This window comes from Caenorhabditis briggsae (genome assembly GCF_000004555.2).
Source record: "Caenorhabditis briggsae complete genome, chrX, whole genome shotgun sequence".
Classification (NCBI taxonomy): domain Eukaryota; kingdom Metazoa; phylum Nematoda; class Chromadorea; order Rhabditida; family Rhabditidae; genus Caenorhabditis; species Caenorhabditis briggsae.
The window spans coordinates 7,815,046-7,836,931 of NC_013491.2; the positions used below are offsets into that span (position 1 = coordinate 7,815,046).

The 21,886-nt window shown below is 38.7% G+C and overlaps 5 protein-coding genes across 5 annotated transcripts; 3 read left to right on the forward strand and 2 right to left on the reverse strand.

Annotated features, from left to right (window-relative positions):
- Positions 1-3,044: 3,044 nt before the first annotated feature.
- Positions 3,045-5,931, forward strand: CBG14052 (the record flags this gene model as incomplete). Its single annotated transcript, XM_002644233.1, has 9 exons — positions 3,045-3,160; positions 4,401-4,492; positions 4,544-4,763; positions 4,811-5,014; positions 5,063-5,138; positions 5,188-5,441; positions 5,491-5,556; positions 5,677-5,826; positions 5,877-5,931. The coding sequence occupies 9 exons, from the start codon at positions 3,045-3,047 to the stop codon at positions 5,929-5,931; spliced, it is 1,233 nt and encodes a 410-aa protein (XP_002644279.1).
- Positions 5,932-7,119: 1,188 nt separating this feature from the next.
- Cbr-rpl-11.2 lies at positions 7,120-7,846 on the forward strand (the record flags this gene model as incomplete). Its single annotated transcript, XM_002644234.1, has 3 exons — positions 7,120-7,254; positions 7,338-7,553; positions 7,607-7,846. 3 exons carry the CDS (start codon positions 7,120-7,122, stop codon positions 7,844-7,846), a joined length of 591 nt encoding a protein of 196 aa, XP_002644280.1.
- A 1,687-nt stretch (positions 7,847-9,533) lies between these two features.
- CBG14054 lies at positions 9,534-10,642 on the reverse strand (the record flags this gene model as incomplete). Its single annotated transcript, XM_002644235.2, has 4 exons — positions 9,534-9,708; positions 9,755-9,957; positions 10,004-10,498; positions 10,562-10,642. 4 exons carry the CDS (start codon positions 10,640-10,642, stop codon positions 9,534-9,536), a joined length of 954 nt encoding a protein of 317 aa, XP_002644281.2.
- Positions 10,643-13,271: 2,629 nt separating this feature from the next.
- Positions 13,272-14,965, reverse strand: Cbr-vha-15 (the record flags this gene model as incomplete). The annotated part of the gene is made up of 7 exons (XM_002644236.1): positions 13,272-13,446; positions 13,497-13,699; positions 13,745-14,239; positions 14,286-14,393; positions 14,439-14,693; positions 14,742-14,837; positions 14,885-14,965. 7 exons carry the CDS (start codon positions 14,963-14,965, stop codon positions 13,272-13,274), a joined length of 1,413 nt encoding a protein of 470 aa, XP_002644282.1.
- Positions 14,966-16,699: 1,734 nt separating this feature from the next.
- On the forward strand, positions 16,700-18,141 carry CBG27616 (the record flags this gene model as incomplete). Its single annotated transcript, XM_045239412.1, has 8 exons — positions 16,700-16,760; positions 16,811-16,860; positions 16,903-17,018; positions 17,064-17,148; positions 17,195-17,292; positions 17,337-17,610; positions 17,658-17,768; positions 17,809-18,141. 8 exons carry the CDS (start codon positions 16,700-16,702, stop codon positions 18,139-18,141), a joined length of 1,128 nt encoding a protein of 375 aa, XP_045099456.1.
- Between the last annotated feature and the right edge of the window lie 3,745 nt (positions 18,142-21,886).

Below are 21,886 nucleotides of genomic sequence, written 5' to 3' on the forward strand. Positions count from 1 at the left end.
GTTCAAACAATCAACGAGCGCTATTTCGGACCAATTTGCATTTTGAGTGTCCAGACTGCAGCCAATTCAAAAATGTCTCTTTTTCTAAAAATGCTTAACAGAAAAAAAGTGACGGACCAGACACAATTTGCAGACACTTTTCAATTGTGTGTGGGGACATCCTTTATGGAAAAAATTGTGTATTCGACTTTTTCAGGGTGGTGGGCAGATCAGAACATAGTCGATTGTGCTCGTTGATCTTTTGCACTCTACTATCATTTCTTATCAGTTTCGCCCAATTTGAATTGAAATTCAATGAAACAAAACTAAACTGGCCACCTACTTCACGTTTTTTTTGTTCAATTTTTTCCAACTTAATTTTTCTCAGTTTATTTTTAAAGTTACCAAAGACGTGAATAAACCAATTTTGTCACATTTCTTTTTTTTTCTCCCCCACCATCATCTTTTTCTTTTCTCATAGCAAGAAAAATAGGAGATGGGGGTCTTGCAGAGCAAATTGTGAAACTTTGTTAAGGCTAACATCCTCAAAACTCGTTTTTTCTTCTTCTAAACTTCTCGCATCATTATTTTCATCAGCATCAACGTCTACCTTCCTTTTTCTTCTTTTCAACCCATTTTTGATTTTTGCAGCCTCTTCCCTCGGACACCCACTCGTTTTTCTATTCATTTATTCCTGACTGACTCCCAAAAAACTCCAAAAAAGGACCGCCACCCGGAAAAGTTTGCAGTAGGAATAACAGATGTTGCCCGAAAACAGCGGGATGAGGTAAGTCAAATTTTTCCAGATAATTGTTGTTTGTGGTTTTTCAAGAATTACTAGAATAACACAAACCTGAAATTACGAGGGTTACGCAAAAAAGAGAATTTTCTAACCATTGGAACACTAATTTCAAAGTTAAAATGTTGTCATTTTGTTATTTACAAAATTTCACTCCAAGGTTTTTACTCTTTCATTCACATTTGGATCTTCAATGCTCAAATTTCAAACTTGAAATATTACGTATCCCAAAACACATTTTTTTCAACTTTTTTCTCAAACTTCTGCTTGAGTGTCCTTTAATGATTATCTGCTTGATCGGCTTTAAATAATTTTTCAGTGTGTTTTATAACCAAATAATACATGTCAACTTCAGCTAGAAACTGAAAAGCTGAAAGTTTTCTCTTCTCTCTTGTTTTTCGAGCGCCTACGCAATAACGAAGCTACTTAATTGAGCATCTGACACTGACCTCTCTATCATTGTTTTGTTGTATTCTTTGCTAGTCTTTTGATTGGCTAGATTTCTTCGACTCTGCTAGTTGTTTCAAAATGACAACTTCTTGCTAACGTCATTTACTACTGTAACGGTGGATTATTCATATTATTTGGTGAGATTTTCCGAAAATAACTGATTCTATTGTAGTTTTAGTCTTTGTATATAGTGGTCAGAAATCGTGAAAAATACAAAACCCATGGTCTGCCAATGAATCAGAAGACAATTAAAAAGACGACGTACGAGCCGGGATTCTTTTTGTTCTTTTTTCAAAAATCGAGTTTTCAAAAATTTTTGTAAACCTCTTTCTCCTAAACCACTTCTTATTTTCCCAGTCTACCAAAAGGAACGTTCTTGGCATAAGTTCCAGAAAACTGCTAATCTGTTGCTTCTTGATAATGGATTTACTAACCACTTCTTATTTTCCCAGTCTACCAAAAGGAACGTTCTTGGCATAAGTGCCAGAAAACTGCTAATCTGTTGCTTCTTGATAATGGATTTTCTAATTTCCAGATTCTCACGTCCACAGGAGAAGGTTTTTTGAGGCTATTGAAAAATTATATGGTTTCTTCCTCTTTAGATCTAATTTTATAAAAATGCATCCGTTTCAAATAATTGCCTGCAATCTAGCGTACAATATAGAAGTTCTTTCACATACAATTCTCCCTCTCTTATTTATTTCTCACATCATAAAACCATGCGACCCTTCCCAAAAATTGATTCCAAAGAACTTGGCCTCCATGCTTTTTCTCTTCATGATATTATGGCCCTGCTTCTTCTTCTCAATGACGTCTTCAGCGAGTCATTTGAATTGATTTTTTTTTCCTTTTCGTGAAAAACCCAAATTTCCTTTTGGTCAGTTTTTTCTTGCCCAGGGTTTCTAATTCGGAGTGTTTGTCTAGAAATGATGCGAGATGCCCTAGGAAAAACTTTTGGGGGCTATTATGGCCCGTTTCGTTGCAAAAACGACGACCTCGGCTTCTCTACAACCACCAAAATTTGATTTCCAAGGACATCTCTTTTTCAGTAGTTTTGGGATTCTGGTACTTTTAGGCTTCTCTCTCTCCGATCACGTAAACAAAATCGCTTTGCTCTTTTTCTCCCAGTTGCTCTGATTCTTATTATGTTTAATTTTTTGTCGAAGTCACATGAGCGTTTGGCAGGATTCTAAAATCTCTGATAACTACCCCTGAACAATCTCTAATTCTCAATCATTCCTTACTAGAAAAACAAAAAATTCCAGCTATGAAAGGTACTAGGTACCGCCCTTCTTTCCGGTACTCCATATGGACTCCTCTTGGCGGGTCAATCAACAACAAAGACTGCAGCTGAGTTCGGACTCTTCATTTCTCACATTTCAACTCTTTCTTCTCATCTTTTCACTTATTTTGGGACCATTTCTTTTGTTTTCAAGTGAAAATCAAGTGTTTGCCTTTCATCGCATCATCCTTCATCTATCCTTATGTGTTCCAAGAACGGGTGGTCAGATTTTTCCCATTTTCTCAAATTAAGAAAAAATTCCAAGATATTGTTTCGTTTTTCTGTCTAGAATTCCGAGAATCCTTTTGTTTCAAATACCCAAATTCCAATTAACTTTTGTTTCGTGCGTTTCCTGGAAGCACTATCGAAAAGAAACATAAATCTCGCCAACGACGACGACACACCGCAGTAAGCTCCGCCCTCTCCTGCTCGAACGCACTTTTGTCTTCGCATTCTGCTCATGTTCCCTTTCTCTTCTTCGCCTTCCGCCTCATAACGTCTTCATTCATTTCAGAAGCGTCAAACTAGGTGTCAATGTTTGTGATTTTACTTCGTAAGATCATTAACAGCAAGAACAAGTACAAAATATTCATCAGTTTATTTGTTCTGTTTCTCACTATCGTCTATAACGCAGGACTCGTACATTTCTTGTAAGTGAGAAAAACGTGTTAGATGGTGGAAGAAAGAATAAATCTTTTTTGAGAATTTCAATTCAATTAGTTTGATTGATGTCAATGTAAAATTATGATAAACACTGTAATATGGGGAGTCCCTATTTATAAACTTTAGGGCAGTTTACCTCGGTTCCTGTTAAAGATATGGGAACGTTGTCAACAGACAAAAGGTTTATCATAATATCACACATTTTATCAGTCGACGCATGTTTCATATATTTTCACGGTAATTGAGATCAGTGAGCTCAAACGCGACGATAGAACCTTTCTAGTGTAGACGTCACGGTAACACTTTTTAAAAAATCTGTTGATCCTAAAAATCTATAATCTTCAGATATTTAAAATTTTCCGTGCTATATAGATTAAAGATAAATAATTATGAACAGTTTATTTCCGCAAATAAACAACGTGAATCATCATTCGATCTCTCATTACCGTACATGCTAAAATAGAACGCCACCCGGAATTTACGGCGCTGTCATTTTGGCTGTTTTAGTATTTCTGAATATCAGTCACAAATGTATTTCATGTAAATGTTACTACAATGTGCTCCTATTTTCAAAATGTCCTATGTTTTGCAAAGTTTCAACTCGTCCCTCAAAAAAACTGACCGTTTTTTCAAAAATCCTAATTTCAAGCAGTAGCCCTTCTTTAAAAACTTCACTCAATATTTCCCGAATGAACATAATTTGTCTCGCCCTCCCTTCTTCAACAGAAAATTCCAATTTCTATGGCAAACGTCAAATCAGAAAAAGTCTGTGTGTCCCTCGGGTAGTTTTCGTTTGTAAAAAATTGCCGCCCTTTTTCCTGACTAAACAGTTTTCTTTAAAAATGTGTCGGAAGTCCGTTTCACCCCCAACAAGCGGTAGATTCACATACGAAAACTGAAAGATTCGATCTGTCACCAAAATTCTGAAAAATTCCAAAAACAGCTTCTCAGTTTTCCCGTTGGCTCGTTCGTCATTCCACTCTCAGAGAGCGCTTTGAAAAATGAAGCGGGTCCTGAAGATTTAAGAGGACTAGGGAGCAGGAGTGAACTCTGAGATTTAAAACAATTCGTTTCGTTGGTTCCACGGAAAATCCTTGATCAACAGTTTCACCTCATAACAACAGGTGGAAAAGAGACATTTGACATCCGGGTGCATATTACAAAACCTAATAAACACAATAAAATCATTAAACATCAATAATAAAATCTTAAACTCCACAATTTCAGTTTCCGTACTACCTCAGTGGATGATTCTGCCGAAATGAATCATGTGGACTATGTTGCGCACGTCATTGTCATGCCCATCGTATTATCCATAGGTAAGAAACTCGGTGAAAAAAAAAACGTTCTTACACACTTCAATGCTTCAGGAATGATTAATCAGTGCTTGAATGTTTGTACATTGCTCCATATCAAAACCAGCATCTTTTTGTACTTGAAAGCATCTGCAATTGCTGATATTTTGAGCATTGTGGCTTTTATTCCATTCCTCCTAAGACACGCCAAACTGATCGACCCAACCTGGGAGTTAGGAATGTTCTATCATGCTCATTTGGAACTACCTCTCATTAATGCCCTCATATCTGCCAGGTAAACTCGTAAAACTTTTATTTTTTTTTCGAACAGGACCTTTTCAGCGCTCTCAACATTGTTGCCATGACTGTAGACAGATATGTGTCCGTGTGCCACCCTATTAAATTCTTTCAAAACAATGAGACAAAACCATCTCGTCGGCGCACAATGCTAATCATTGTAATGATCTATTTTATCGCTCTTCTCATCTACTTTCCATCGGTTTTTCAAAAGAAACTTGGTGTTGTAACCAACGCTCTGACCAATGTGTAAGTAGAAATATTAGATGCCAGCTGTCATGAAAATCTGATTTTCAGAACCGTTTATACAATTGTCAGGAATGAAGATGTCGAGGCTTTACGGATTTTCCAATTCTACTTGATCGTTCGAGAGGTAAGCACTTTTATTAGAGGTAACGAAAAACTAAACATCTCTGCTTTAGGTCATTTGCCGATGGGGTCCAGTTTTTCTGCTAGTGGTACTCAACATGTGTGTGGTCCGTGGTCTTCGAAAAATCGACAAACGCAACTGGTTCTGGAGACAGCCATCTACAAACAGTCGTACGGAGACTACAGCTCAACGTCAGCTCCGATCGCCGAGAGATGATCGTAGCAGAATCTCAGTTCTCCTATTCGTGACATCAGCAACCTTCATAATTTGCAATGTTCCTGCTTCCGTGATCTCTTTCTTTGTCGGGTAAGGTTAGCTGAGCCTAGAGCGTGTAATGATAAATCAAATCTTTCAGACGAGTCAGCGGATCCATTTTCTGGCAAATCTTCCGCGCTATCGCAAACCTTCTTCAGGTTACCAGGTTCGTTCATGTCTCCATATTTTCTTCCCAAGTTCCTCCACGAATCTTTCTTCCTAAATGTTTTCTCCCTAAATTTCTCCCCGAATCTTCCCAAATTTTCGTTCCAAATCTTGCTTTCAGCTATCTCTACAACTTTTATCTTTACGCTCTGTGTTCTTCTGAATATCGCCACGCTTTCCTTCGACTCTTCGGCTGCCGACCAAGCCAATCTCCAATTTCGACCGGCGATTCTCCAACTGTCCGAGTGTCGGTCCATGGGAAACGTTGCCAGTAAGATATTCCATAAATCTAGACTTCCAAAAATCTTATTAATTTTCCAGAGCTGTCGTCTTGCTGGAAAATGAGCAAAATGGGTATCCAGTCAACGAAGTGTAGTTTCCAATAATTCCAATAATCCATTTCTAGTCAATTTCTATGCTTTCCAAATCGCTTTCCTTGTTTAGATCTCTGTCCCTGGAACGGTTTCTCTCTTTTTTGTGATCCTCAAATCTTCTTGTCATCCGAATAACATTCTTTTCTCTGTTTTCCAACTCACTTCTTAGGCGTTTTTCTATTACCGGTCTCAGTTCTTCCAATTGCCCATTTTTCTCCATTTTTCATCCTGTTTTTGTTGCTAATGTTCCCAGTGTTTGTTTTCCATCATTCCTTGTTCCATTCACATTCTTATAATGTTTGAAGACTGCATATCTTTCCTAGAAAACCACCAAATTTACCGATTTTTGATTTTCCTCATCACTGAGATCTCTAATAAAGTTATTTGGATTTCTAAACGACCTCTTTTTGTTGGGCCACTTGTATAATTTGAAAACGTGGATATTCTATCTTTTTTCTAGAGAAAAACGGGCGTTGAGAGTTTCTGAGAACTCAAAACAATTTTTTAATTCAAACTCAAGTTCAGATTCTTCAGTTTCGTTTTGAACTCGTCATTCCTTCTCGAAGAATCAATCTGAAAAAAATTCAAAAGAAATACTTACCATGTTTCTCATGTTTCTCCACTCTCCTATCCTTTTTCGGTCAAAAAAAAGGCGATTTATCCACTGAAAATCGGCCCATTGGGGCCCAAAACACACTCATCCACCCATCACGAGAGCGAAATAGTGGGCACATGTAAGAGAATACAGACAAAGGAGAGCACTTGGCACGCTGCCAGGCGGCACTTAGATGCGCAGGCGTTGTGACACACAGGAAAACAAGTGTTACCGTACCTATTGCCCACAGGGGGTATTTGTCTGTCGAATTTCCGATTCTCTCCTTTTCTTGTCAAATTTTGGGCCTTTCATTGAACAATTGCTTAATTTTTTTCAACATTTCGTTTGAGACACTTCAGAATTTCTCTCCCAAATTTACAGGAACTCTTTTCAGTTCATTTTCACGCTAGTTCAGCAAAAAAATCTGACTAGAGATTAGGCCAAAGCTTGAAAAATGTTTTGGTTCTAGTAAATTTTGTTTTGATTTGATAAAAACAATATTTCTTAAGGCATTCTAATAATTCTTGTCTTTTTTTACCTCTCTTCTCTTATTCTCACAACTGATTCTCAACTCAATCGCTCTTTTTTTCAGAACATGGGTGACATCGAGAAGCAGACGGAAATCCGCGAAAAGAAGGCCCGCAATGTGATGCGTGAGCTCAAGATCCAAAAGCTCTGCCTCAACATCTGCGTCGGAGAGTCTGGAGATAGACTTACCCGTGCCGCTAAGGTAAATATGAATTTTCAGCCATTTTCCAGGATTTTAGTCATCACGCTAGAACATTTTTTTTTTGCTCATTCTCCAATTTTCAGGTGCTTGAGCAGCTCACCGGACAGACTCCAGTGTTCTCCAAGGCTCGCTACACCGTCCGTACCTTCGGAATCCGCAGAAACGAAAAGATCGCCGTTCACTGCACCGTCCGCGGACCAAAGGCTGAGGAGATCCTCGAGAAGGGACTCAAGGTCAAGGAATACGAGCTCTACAAGGAGAACTTCTCCGACACTGGAAACTTCGGATTCGGAGTCCAGGTAATCAACTTTCAGCAAATTTAGGCCCCACACAATCTGTGATTTTATTTCAGGAGCACATTGACTTGGGAATCAAGTACGATCCATCCATCGGAATCTACGGAATGGACTTCTACGTCGTTCTCGACCGTGCTGGACGCCGTATCGCCAAGAGAAGACGTGCTCCAGGACGTGTCGGACCATCTCACAGAGTCGAGCGCGAGGAGTCGATCAAGTGGTTCCAACAGAAGTATGACGGAATCATTCTTCCACCAAAGCCAAAGGTCAAGCGTACCTTCCACCGCCGCCGCTAAGCACTTTGTTGAAATTTTTTGACATAAACTGTTATATGTTGTGCCGGATTATTGTTTTGTTCTGTTGTTGCTCACTCCTCTAATAAAAGAGAGAGGCGAATTTGGATTTTGGGGCAATGGCTTTCAGGTTCAGCTGTGATTTAGTCTTTTTAGGATGAGTTGGGATTGATGCTGGAACATTATGGTTCAAAGTGCCTGGAATTCTAGCCGAGGTTTCATCATGCATTTTGCTTCCTCTGCGTTTCGGTTTCTTGGTTAGGCTCTGGAAGAGTTAAGATTACAGAGGAGTTCGCTTCGTTTTTAACCGTTTTAGATGGTGGAATCCAGATTTTGTAAGTCTAATTCAGCAGCTACGCCGTCGAAAGTGGTGTAGAAAAAGTATTCAAAACTGATAAAAAGGATACTTGTGCGGTGATAGGCAAGGGCTCCGAGAAGCTCTTTTTAGTGCCGTTTCAGACAACAAAAGACAGGAGCGGGTAGAGCACAGCAACCGAAACAGCAAAAGAATTAATCCTAATTTCTAAGATTTCCAAACTTATCAACCGTAGCTGCTGAATTAATAATTTTATTTAAAGTTGAGGAGATGACTTTCATTGAAACGCTATTTACAAGGAATCAACGAGGCTGCGTTGCAACATTGTTATATTCCAGGCTAGTATCGCAAAAAAGTCCCGTTTTTTTTCGGGGAAAACAGGTTCTGGAGATGCTAGTGATCATGTTTCGGCCGTAAGACTCAAATTCGGTTTTTAGAAACCAGCTAGAAAATTATATCGTTTCATACAGCCATGGTTTTGAAGCGAGGCCTCGTAAATCGAAATAAGCCGAGATTTTCAAAATACTCCGTTTGATTTTTCTAGCTCACTTTAGTGCATTGTACTTTTCTCCCAGAACCAAAGTTTGATAATTTTTAGAATGAAAACTCAACGAATTTCGGTTTAACTTTGTGTTTTTCTCAATTCTTCAAGACTTCGACAATTGAAGGCTTGTATCGTTTTTTGTGCTGGCGAATGAGAGCAAAATTCCAGCGAAGCCTTTTTAGTGTATTGGTTTTTTTTTCGGTATTTGGTTCCTCAGATTAGACAATTTCTGACAATTCCCCATGTTGTGCTCGGAAAATAAATGAATGATCACGGTTCCAAATGATTACTATGTTTTTTGATGCGATTGTCCTTGTTAACTTGATTATAATAGTGCAAATCAGCCATTTTTCTCACCAAAAGTTCTTCGAAAAAGATGCAAACTCGCTCTATTGGACAAAGGCCCCGTAAATCGACATAAGACTTGGCTCTGAGAAAAATGAAGCTCAGATTATCAATGAAATTTTCACATTTTTAAAACTTTGCTCATAGCAATTAAAAAAAAACGAAAATCATTATTTTCGCAGAAATCGATTCCACGTTTTTCTTCTCATCGAAATAATAAAATATCACCAAATTATCTAAAGAATTCATCTTTTCAAATTCAGTATTGGGTTCGCTAAATCACGGGTGAGTAAGACATCACAGTTACATAAGTAGAATATCACATGAAACAATAATCGGGACGCATTTGTGATGACAAGAAAACACATTTTTTGTCAGAAAGGAAGCATAAAAAGTACAAAATAGGGCAAAGTCAGTGGGAATGTTGACGATGGATTGATGGGAATAAGTTGCGGAAGAAATTTCATAGAGATATTGAATCGGATTTACTTGGCGGCCACACCGTCTCCCTGAGCATCAGTGTCCAATTGTTTTCCGAGGTATTCCCAGTTGTGAACCATAAGCTTCTGGACTGCAAGCAGAGCATGGTAACGGACATTTGGGTCTTCAGCACTTAACAAACGCATAACAGCCGTCTTTCCTTGGTATTGCTCAATGACGCTGAAATTTTCTTGCTTTCTATGGTCTCTAGATTCCATCCGCTTACGTTTTTCCTCTTGGGTAGTGACGAACGTACTCTCCGATGTCATGAGCAGCCACACAGAGGATGGTAGGGTCCTTGCTGTTCTCGAGAAGCTTGATAAGGATCTTCACAACTTCGAATTGCTTCTCATTGAGCCGAGCAGCATTCTCGCGCCAGAATTTCTCGGATTTGTGGACTGGAGACCAGGTGAGACGACCAGTGCGGACCTGAGATACATTTGATAATGGTTTTTACATCGCCAACGGATCCTACCTCACTGTAGTATTCATCGTAGGAGCTCAAGTCGTGAACGGAGAGGGTCAGCTCTTCAGTAAGGAACTTCACATCATCCTCAAGATCTGGATCGTCAAACTTCTTGGATTCAATGAGCTCCAAGGTCTTGAGAGTCTTGCATTGGACCATTTGAAGAGCAGCTTGTCTCTTGATCTCGCTATCATCAATTTTGTTCAAGATGTTGGCGAAGGTTGCGAGAATGATTCTGATCACCTTTTCCTTGGTGGACTCGGAAAGGATGTCTCCCAAGACTTGAATGACTCCAAAGGATGGTGCTTTCTGAGCAATGCTGGCGTTGAATGTGAGGCACCAGAGAGCGAAGATGAGCTGGTATTGCAGCTGGAAGTTGGTGGATCCGGTGAGGGCGGTCACGATGGTTTGGACTCCATCAGCCTTGACAAACTCATGTCTGTATTTGTCCTCACGGAGCAAAGTTTGGATGTGGCGGACAGTCGCGTTCACAGCGTCGGTCCCCTGAAAGATTTCTCATTTTCTACGGGCTTTTCAAGAATATTTCAGATTTGAGAAAAAACTCACACTGTTCTTTTGGATCTGCTCCTTCAAAGTGGCGATCAGCTGATGAATATCCTCATGTGGTTTCTCGATGATGGAGCTCATCTGAAATGAAATTCTTGAATAAAAACGAGCCGGAGAGAGAAATAAAGCAAAATCCTGCAAGAAAACGTGATAATTGTCTATGTTGGGGAGCAAAATGAAAGTTATGGCCAAACAAAACACGTTCAAAACATTCTTACGTTGAAAAATCAGCGATTTTCGACAATTTAGAGCAGAAAAACACCGCGAAAGTCCTCAAAAACCTTCGGTTGGGGCGAGTGTCGACAGAGACCAAAAACCGATGGCAACAGTGAGAGACGGAGAATCAAAGATTGAACTGTCGAGAAATAGTGCGCCTATCGCAGAGGTTTTCGTGGCCGAGGCGCACTATGTATTTGAGTATTCTCGGCCATGAAACTGTTGGGGGGAAAGGATGCAATGAGCGACTGTGTGCTGGTTGAGGATAGGAACATCGATCGGTTGATTCTCTATGGTCTAGAGATCGGCTGTGTAGTGGTGCAGCAGTTGGTGGAGAACAGGGAGGCACATAATAGCGGGGATTTGGTGGTTCGTAAGAAAAATATGATGTCAGAGAACAGAGAAGAAGAACACTAAGAAGAGAAATTTTCATTCTTAATCGAAGTGTTTCCAGAGTAGACGTTGTTAAAAGATGGACGAAATAAATGATACGGAAAAACAAGCAATTTGGTGGACTGGAAGTCATCAAAGTGTGAATGAGAATGAGATTTTGAAAAAAAAACGACGGAAAATTGCAGATTTTTTCTATTTAAAGAAGTTCCTATGATGTCAGATCCGATTTCTTACCATGTCATAATTGTCATATCATGCAATCATAAAATCCTCTATATAATCCCACGAATACAAGTCAAAGATTATCTTTTTCCGAAAAAAATACTGTCTATCGTTATGTTCTGAAAAAAGGCTACTCACTCGAAACTGTTTTCTCATGACAACCGAGTTTTTCTTCTTACACAATACGTAAGATTCACAGTATTGATATTGAGATTTCACTCATCCGGATATCAAAGTCGTAAGCATACTTGAAATTCAACACATCAAATAGTGATGTTAAATCTATTTGTGAAATTTCAATTGAGTTATTTTACTACAATGCAAAAAAGCGAAAAAAATATTTACACAGACATCGTATTGATGATTACAGTAGGCATCGCAACTGGCCGGACGAGGCTATTTTTCAAATTTTTCTTCGCTCGGCCCGTATTTTCAGTAATTCTTTGGAGTATTTTCAGAAAATTTTTGCGAGCAATGAAAAGAACAAAAATATTCATTTCAGAAAGTTTGCAAAAACAGATTCTCTTGAAAAACCCCCTTTCTCACAATGAAATCTGACATGTTGATGAAATATTTGTATTTTTTTTAATTTCGAAAGACGGGCCCACCAGATAGTAATTTTTCCGGTATGGTAGCGATCATTACACGACGAGATATGAATTTTTCATTAATCACGAAAATAAGGACTTGTCCGTGTCACTCCAAAATCTCAAGCTTGTGAATATCATAGTGGTGACAATTTTTCCACATTACAATAAGCATTTTATCGGAATTTGTGAATTTATCGTAATCCGAAATTTTACAAAAATCTATAGAAATCGTTTGTTTTGTTTAAAGTTTTGTTGCATTCTGTCCGAAATCCGGTTTTTGAATAATTTTTCCCAGAAAAAAACTTCTGGAAAAACACAATGTTCAAAATAATGTTATTCTGATGAAAACCAGTTTAATTGCCGATAGTTTTGAAAAATCATCTAAAAATTCCAGAAAAAAGAAAGAATAATAAAAACCAGCTACATCGGTAAGGAATATTCTTCCGTTACGTTTCCGGTGATCTGAACCGTTCGATAAGTTTTACTTGTTGCTTGAGTGCTTCAAATTTTGGAATCTGTTATTGCACCATCAAGTTCATGAAGCTCAGTTCTCAATTGGCCAGTGTGTTCTAATGACTCAAAAATCATCAAAAGCATTTGACAGGATCCTGGTGAAAATGATTTACAAATGCACCATTGACTACTCAACAGAAAAAAGCGTATCAATGTTTCTTTGAATGTTTCTTTCTTGAGTTTTTAATAAAACTCAAATTTTTTTCTTGAATTTTCAGTTGATTTTTGAAACTTACTGCAGTACTTCGTGCTACGTGCTTCATTATAACAACATGTTGGTCAACACCGATATTAGAGTTATTTGAAATTTCTTTATATTTTTTGAAGATATTTTCAACTTGTTTTCTTCTGCTACCCCGAATCTCAATTGTCCTCACCTGAAAATGTTTTATCGACATCAGTTGGAAAACTGGTGGTCAAAAATAGTGTTCCCTCCCAAATGCTAGGAAAAATCACTTTATATAGAGCAGAAATTATGAAATTGCAAAGAAGTGAGAACGATGAAAGAAAGAAAAAATTCATCACTAGAAGAATTAGTGGCAAATTGCAAAGTGAATTATAAAAATAATAGAAAAACGCTAGTTGGGGTGAGACTAGGCTATAAATATCACTAGAAACAATGAAGTGAGGCTGAGGTGGCGCGAATTAAAGGAATGTTAGTGTGCTAGAAAAACGTACAAAATGGAACGGCGTCACTCAAAGGTGACATTTTTGTTTCAGTTTCAGTATCAATACACAAAATTATACACAAATGACGGAGCAGAATCTGGGGAGAGTTACTTGGCGGCTACACCGTCTCCTTGAGCATCACTGTCTAATTGTTTTCCGAGATACTCCCAATTGTGAACCATAAGTTTCTGCACGGCAAGAAGGGCATGGTAGCGGACATTTGGATCCTCAGCTGTCAGCAATCGCATCACTGCAGCCTTTCCTTGTTGCTGCTCGACAACTCTGAAAAATGATCTAGATTCACTTACACCACACTATAATCTAATTCTTACGTTTTTCCTCTTGGGTAATGACGAACATACTCTCCAATATCGTGTGATGCCACGCAAAGAATCAGTGGGTCTGAGCTTGATTCGAGAAGTTTGATGAGAATCTTGACCACTTCATACTGCTTGTCATTGAATTTGGCAGCGTTCTCACGCCAGAACTTTTCGGATTTATGAACTGGAGACCATGTGAGACGGCCGGAGCGGACCTGAAAGTTTGATACTATTCTCTGCACACATGAAATAAAACTCACTTCACTGTAATATTCATCGTAGGAGCTCAAGTCATGTACGGAGAGGGTTAATTCCTCAGTCAGGAACTTCACGTCATCCTCGAGATCTGGATCGTCGTACTTCTTGGCATCCATTAATTCTAAAGTCTTGAGAGTCTTGCACTGAACCATTTGAAGGGCAGCCTCTCGCTTAATCTCACGCTCCTCGACCTTGTTGAGAATGTTGACAAAGGATGCCAGAATAATTCGAATGACTTTTTCCTTTGTCGACTCTGAAAGGATGTCTCCAAGTGCAGTGATGACCCCAAGCGATGGAGTTTTCTTGGCGATGTCGGCGTTGAAGGTGAGGCACCAGACAGAGAAGATGAGTTGGTACTGGAGTTGGAAATTCGTCTTCCCGTTAAGCGCTGTTACCAGAGTCTGAACTCCGTCCGTGACGACAAACTCGTGGCGGTACTCGTCATGGCGGAGCATCATTTGGAGACAACGAGCAGTGGTGTTCATGTATTCGTTCGTCTGAAAAGCTACGTTCGGCTGATGTTACGGTCTCTCTTATCTTTACCGTTGAATTCTTAAGCTGCTCCTTGAGGAAGGAAAAATAGTACTGAAGATCTTGTCCCTCCATACGGGTGACACCGAAGCAAGCAAGTTTAGCAATGATGGAGCTCATCTGGAAGCGAAAACGTTTGCTGACAAATTTCAACTGTTTCAATACCTGATTAACAATGAAATTGTCCTGCCGCTGCAGGATTCCGAGGTATTGGGAAAACGCGGTGCGCTTCTGACGGTGGGCGGCCTTGTGAAAAATCTCAACTCTGGATTTATCCTCCTGAAGCATGTCGTCGAACAGGGTGAGCACATATCGCACATTTTGATCCTTGGCGACTTGGGTGATCAAGTTGGCCATGGTCTTGGCAAGTTGTCCATTTGCGTCGTTGGCAGCAATGACCTGGTCGCGCTCGTCCTTTGACTGCAAAGAAATTGGACTAACTTTCTGGAATAAATGGGCGAAAAATACCTTGGCATTCTCGTAGCTAGTGACAAGGGTGTAGTCGTCCTCTTGAATCATCTTAGAGCGGAAATACGATCCCCAGTTTGGCTTGTTGCTACGAACCTGGAAGAAATAAAGGTTGTTGATGGCGAACAATCGATAAATCTCACCTCTGCGGCTTCCAGTTGAAGACGCGACGTAGCGTTGATCATGTCGACTGCAGGAATGTTGTGATGGGCAACCTCCGCCATTGCTGAAATTTAATTGTATTGATTTTCCATTAGCAATGAGCAAGAAAACGGTTTTCAAACGATAAATTCAACGAATTTTATGTAATTCTAGGTTTTAGATCATAGCGAATTTATTTTTGAGCATATCGTGCAAAATTTTCCAGATTTTGAGCCGAAAACAAGTTTAAAAAACAATAAAATAAACAAAACGCACAGCGGGGCAGAGAACAACAATCACTCGCTGGTCGGCAAAGCGTGTCGAGACCCTACGCACAGTTAGAGTGAAGAGAGTGCGCGAGCGCGAGCGCACACTGTCTGCGTCTCTTCAGCGAGAAGGTAAGGTTGAAGGGAAAAAGAAGAGAGGAAGATGTTGAGGACGGACGATTTTAGGAGAAAAACGAATGGAACGAGGAAAACGAGTACTTTTTTAGGAATATATCGATCCATAGTTGAACTGCGGCCGCATACGAGATGACCGGGCACGAAGAAGAATTCTTTGAGAATTTTCTTTCTCATCTTTCTTTTCCTCTCCTTTCGTTTGGATTCTTATGAAATTTGCTGGAGGCACAGAATTAATTAGTTGGCAGATGAACAATAATAATGGATGATGACAGGCATCTTTCTCTCTAAAGATTTCATCATTTTTGAAGAGGGTCCGAAGTCCTAATTGTAACAATTTTCCTGTCTACACCATTCGCTCACCCGGCGAGTTTATGTTTTCTCACGTTTCGCCTGGACAACAAGATGATATGTGGAGGGTCTTCAGGTAAACCTTCTGCAAAAATATTTCAAAACAAAATTTCGAAACTTTCCCGACTGCTTCTCCAGCAAAATTTTTCCTCAGCGAACAATTTTTATAGTTAGGGGTTTTTCTGTATTTTCGCAGCTGTCGAAAAACATGTGTCGTTTCTCTATAAGCTTCCTCAACACATTCGAAAAACGGGGACGGTAATTGTTCCGGGCGAATACGGAACAGTTTTGGAAAATTTATCGAGGCCACCCGATTCTTTACGTTTTGCAGTTTAGGACTATTTCGTAAGCACCTGAAAAAATGTTTTGATTTTCGTTTCTTTTGCATTTCTTTCTTCAGATATTCTTTCCCAGTAGAAACAACTATTTTTATGTCAGAAAGACTTCAATCTCACACCCCCAAATTTTCAACCAACATAATTGTTAGTTGCGTTAGTGTGTGTGAAAGAGAACTCAGCCTTTTTTGCCTCTTTCTCCTCGCGCCACCGATCGATCCAGACTTCTCGCGTCTTCAAGGACCCTCCATTCTGCGCTGCTCGGTAAGTCGTCCAAGATTAACGACCGCCCATTTCCCGTCGCGATATCTACTCTTCTTTCTCTTCCACATTCATTTTTCTGCTTCTTCTTCTGCTTCTTCTTCGGCTTTTTCTCTTTTTCTTTTTCATCCTTTAGGCGTCCCAGATTCACTTTCTCTCGTTCCACACCAACACTTGACGTGGATGCTCTCTCAGCATCTATGGAGACGTGAAGTTTCCGAAAACTGCTCTTTGTAACCTGTAGCAACCGGCGCCGCATCTGCCTCGAGGGACCTTCGGAGCTCTCATTTCTTTTTTTCATCCACTATACTAGCCTCTAATTTTCCTTCTTTACTTCCTATTATGCAAGTATTTGAGCTCTTTCGTATCATTTTCTTTCTTCTCATATCTCTTTTCTTATTCTTCATCTCTCTTAAACCTCCAATAAAATTTCTTACTCTAGGTGTTCCGTCCCTTGGCTTGTGTCATCATGGCCTACCCAATCACATTTGTTGGAAACCATCAGGCTTCTGTGGTGTATTTAAACAAACGTAAGAGACCTGTAACCTAGAAAAAAAACGGAAAATTCTCGAATTTTCAGTTCGAAAAGAAACTCCAACTGCTGGATTTGTCGAGAAGCGATTAGATGATGTAGGTTACATTTATCTAGGCTTTTGAATAGAAATTTTTTAGCGTGAGCATACAATCTGCGGAAAGATTGCTAAGCTCACACCGGTGTCAGTGCCAAACTCAAACCGACACGTCACCAACTTCTTCAACAAGATTCTTACTCACAAATACATCAACGAGTTAGTTAAAATAATTGTTTTTCCAAATAAAAGAAGACAATTTAGGAGTGTGCATGTCTACAGCACTTATCTTTTCGATCGGCTGTACCACAATCAATTTGGAGTTCCAGAATTGCGGAAAAAAGAAAACGTAGGCGCAATAAGCTTTGAAATTGAAAATTAAAAATTCAATTCAGTTTGTGGAAGACCACAATATTCTATTCAACGGCGTTGATGATTACAACGTGGTGCAGAAGGATGTGCTTGTGGTTCCAATTAACTACGCATTTGCCTGGTAGATCACAGAGTAGAATTGGTAGAAAAATAAGGAACTTCCAGGCACCTGGTGGTTATCGACAAGCCAATGAATGCGGCTCGCAAAAACGAAGAGGTCCAAATCTACTTTGTTAGCGCTCATCAGGTCACTCCAGAGCATTCAATGTCAAAATTCGTCGCCAGATACATCGAGATGGCATTCGCGGTTCTGGGATTAAAAACGTACCCAGAGAATTTTAAATACCAGGAGTTGGTTCTGGAAAGCTGTGCTAGCCAATCGCAAGTACTATGCGCGGTCTACACCGAGCTTGTATTTAAGATTGCAGAGCATAAAATGGTAAAACTTTTGTATTGTCCGAACAAATAGATATTTTTTGATTGCAGGGCATGGAGGTGTTCTTCTCGGGATTCAAGCCGCAGGCGCAAGACAAAAAGTTTGAGCACAAAATCTTCCTGCGCTGCATGGAGAGCCTTTTGGAATGCATCGCCGTGGAGGTAGAGTCACCTCACTGTTCAAACTTTAACTTTTTTCCAGAACAACCCACACGGGCAGCTTCCAGGATTCGAGCTTGCTCTGATTGAGGATGAGGATCTTTCATGGATAGAACCAGCCAACTACGACAAACTTCTTACAGACGAGTACCAAGACGGGTTGATTCGTCCGGTTCGTCAGTTCATGGAGCCATTGGAGCATCCAGAGCCGATGAAAGATTGGTTCGCCAAGCAAGTTGCCAAGCGGTGTGCCGGCGACTCAACGAAAATTGTGTATTATGGAGAATCAGATTCAAGCCATTCGGGTTGGGCCGGCGCTTCCTTTGTTGGAGATTATTCCGATGCTGATGAAGGAGCAAACACATCGTCCATCTAAATACATTCCATTCCTTTTCAACATTTCAAAACGTTCTCTCTACTTGTTTTTTCTTCTTGTAACAATTGGTTTGTGACACACAGAATCTCTTCCTTTCGTAATTCTTAAGACTTGATGGCATTTCTTCCCACACGCCTTCCATTTCCTGTTTTTTTTCTGTATTTTAGTTCGCGCTCTACACAAGTTCAGGCCATTGGCGGTTGCTTAGCAGCCAAATTTCACATTAGATTTTGGGAAAAATAAATTTCACATGGGAATACGGGTAACGTCAATCAATCAAGCCAGTCACGAAACAAATTCTTAAAAATATGCTGAAAAATGTAGGGAAATTACGATGCCGTGTGACAGCTTCAGAAATCGACGAGGAGTGACACTAAATTTGACTACAAAAATGGAAAACAAAGAGAATCTAGTGGATTAGCAAAACTATGAACATTAAAAAAGGTGATGATTGAAAAACTTTTTTTTTATGAAACTAAAAAGATTCTGAAATGTCCACAATCACTTTTCAAATTTCATGCAAGACTTCAGGTTTTTCGAAATCTAAGTACCGTAAACACTCTAATTGAAACCGACTTTATTTGCAAACTTTGAGCTCATACATCTAAGTTTCTGATTGAGATATCAAAAAGTGATCAACTGACGGAAAATTACTAATTGTATGATAATCATTCAATTAGTTGACCACTTTTTGATATTTCCCACAAGAACCGCTATATAAAAGCTCAAAGTGAACAAATTGGGTGACCTTTTATTCGCCTATTTACCGTTGTTGTGAGTGGACTACGAAACAATGCATTTAGTAAAGGATGTTTTTCTAATTCCGGTTCAAAAACTTCAGAAGTTTTTGAGATTTTTGAGTTCATTAAAAAAAAAGTTATTGGCTTACTGAAATACAAACCAATTGGAGGGTACGAAATTCTCAATTCTAGATTTCAGTACTAATTTCTCAATTTTCGAGTGAATTTTTGAAAGGGTTAATAAGAGTTTTTTGGTATCTTTTGAGTGTGAATTGTAATTTTAGAAGTTCCTCTACAATCTGACAGAGTTTTCTCATTTTTCAAAAAAACATTTTTTGGAAAACAGTTGCCATGAGGCAAATTTTTTGGCAAATTTTACAATTTTTCGAAAATTTTTTAATGTGCTAAAATGAATTCTAAACGCATAGAAATGATAAAATAAGTCTTTTCACAAGATTAGGTAGCATATATTTATCTCGAAATCCCAAATAAGTGATTTCTTCCAAAATTTAAATAGATCGTAGTCCTTCGAAAATCACCCAGTAGCACTTAAATATTGTGAAAACACTGCTTTACAAACTTTCTGACAGATTTATCACTGTTCCACACCCAATGTGATGAAATCAGGGGATTTCGACTGACATTTCCACTAGATAAGGTTTTCCAGCAGTGCTTCAAGAAGTTTTCGGAAAGTATTTCTTGGTATTTTTTGAAATAAGTCAGAAATAAATTTTTCTCTCAAAATATATGGACAAATGATTCTTTTTTCGAAATTTTTTTTCAAAGATTTTACCACATTTTGATAGCTCCAGAGTGTTCAGAAAAAAAAACAAAAAAATTTTCGGGACAGAGGGATCGAACCTAACCCTAGTCAGTTTACTATCTTTCCTTCTTCACCACCACACCACACTTATCTGTTTTTCGCTGATTTCACAATTTGTATAAGAAATGGGGAGAAATAACGCGTGAAAGAGAGGTGTTTTCAGGGTCATAATTTCAGACGCATTTTTTTCACTTATAGGTACCGAGAGGCGCGAAAAAAATTTATTTCGTTATTCGCCATGTCCGATAGTATATGTGTACCAATTTTCAAGAAATTCTCAAGCGGTTTCTGAAAACATCCATTGTTAGAGTAGCCCCTATACCCACCACATACAATCTCAGACTTCTACGACCATTTTGAATTTTTCCATTGCCATCGCCTGTTGACCCAATCTCAATTCTCTCAGAGAATGTGTCTTAAACCGGAAGTAAACTTTATAGAATATGTTTCAATTGTCATTATCCAAAAAAAAAAGAAAAAAACTGAAACTGAAACTTGAATTCTATTTTGAAAAATTTTAGTATACAAGTAATACGATAAACCGGAAGCTTGATCTGCTACTCGATAAAATTTTTATTACTCATAAATTTTCCATTTTCCATCACTCTCCTACCAATAAAACCTGGTGTCGATTCATAGCAGCCTAAAAAAAGCTCCCACAAAGTGAGTAAACGTGGTGCCTGTCAATTATGCCACCTGTTGTTGAAAACAATTATTCATACGGTGGGTTGATGTCAGATTCAGATTTTTATCTTGATTCCCATTTTCACTCATCTCCCCTGTCACCTCAAATGGGCATGAGCAAGAGAAGGTCATTGAGAGGAATTCAGAACATGTGGTCAAGTTTAGAAAAGACGGAAAAACTTTACTTCAAAGAAAGAGGAAAACGAGCAAACAATTTTGTTGAAAGGTAAGCCTCTCATCAAAAAGTGTTTCATGTTACCGATGCTTCATCATACTTCCTTCTCTCTAATTGCTTAAACGGATACGGTACAATTATACAGTTGCGAGTCGGCGTGCGCCTCACTTTAGATAAAAGGATGCGCCGCGCCAAGTTCACACCAAACGCCGCCACCCGATTAGAGACTTGTCTTGACAAGATCTTCCGCTCACTCTCTTTCATTTCACACCAATTTGGCAACAACGTTTTTATTAATGGATTTTGATTTTTCATTTTTATGACAAAAAATGGAACTAAAGGTGGAATATATCTTTTTCAATTTTCAGTTTCATTTCGAACAATTTTCTATTTCTCTTTCTCACTTGCAGTCTTAACTCTTTTCTCACAATTACCTTCCAGGGCAATTATCTCAATACTCGTATTATTCTAACCCCTTATCTCATCAACAACAAGTATTGCGCCACCGCCTCTAGTCATAACAATAATGAGAGCCATGACATGAAAATGATTTCTACGCGCAGCTTGCGTAATGCCCGGATTGTTCATTCATTCGAGCTTCTAATTAACCTGTTATCTGGGTGTCAACCTCCTGCTGGGAGTTTCATGAAGTTAGGTAACAGATTTCGCACTTCATACTAATTATACGCATTAGCACCGAAAAAAGTACCAACACTGTTTTTTGATGTGATCACAGCTAGAAACATTTGTTCTTAAAATAACATGTGAGCAAACATATCGTTGAGAAAAAACTTTTTTCATGTCATCCCAAATGGCGGAACTAATGAGGTGTGATATTTTTTGAGACACATTTAGTTGCTTGTGTATGGAACGGTTCGTTATAAAATTTAATGAAAAATGATTCGTAACTTGTTTCGAACTATCAGTAGTTGAACAAATTATAAATTTTCTGGGAATTTCTAATTTTCTAACAATCAGCTTACGTATTTACTCTAAGCCAACCGAACATAAAAGTATAATTATTTAGATTCATGCTAAAGATGTCAAATATTTGTAAACTGATAAACGATTCATCATGATATCACCAATAATGCATCAGTTGGCAAATTTTTGATATTTTTACATGAATCAAGATAATTGAGCTCAAAGTTGACGGTGTGGATGAACTTCTGTTTGACAAAACAGGAGTTAAATAATGTTTCAAATTCAAATTCATTTTGAAGGATTGGAAGAAATTAGCTAACATTTTCAGATTCTGAAAAAATAACAGGTTTTTTTTTTCTAAAAAGACTAAAAACGAATTTCGTTCAATTGACTGTTAAA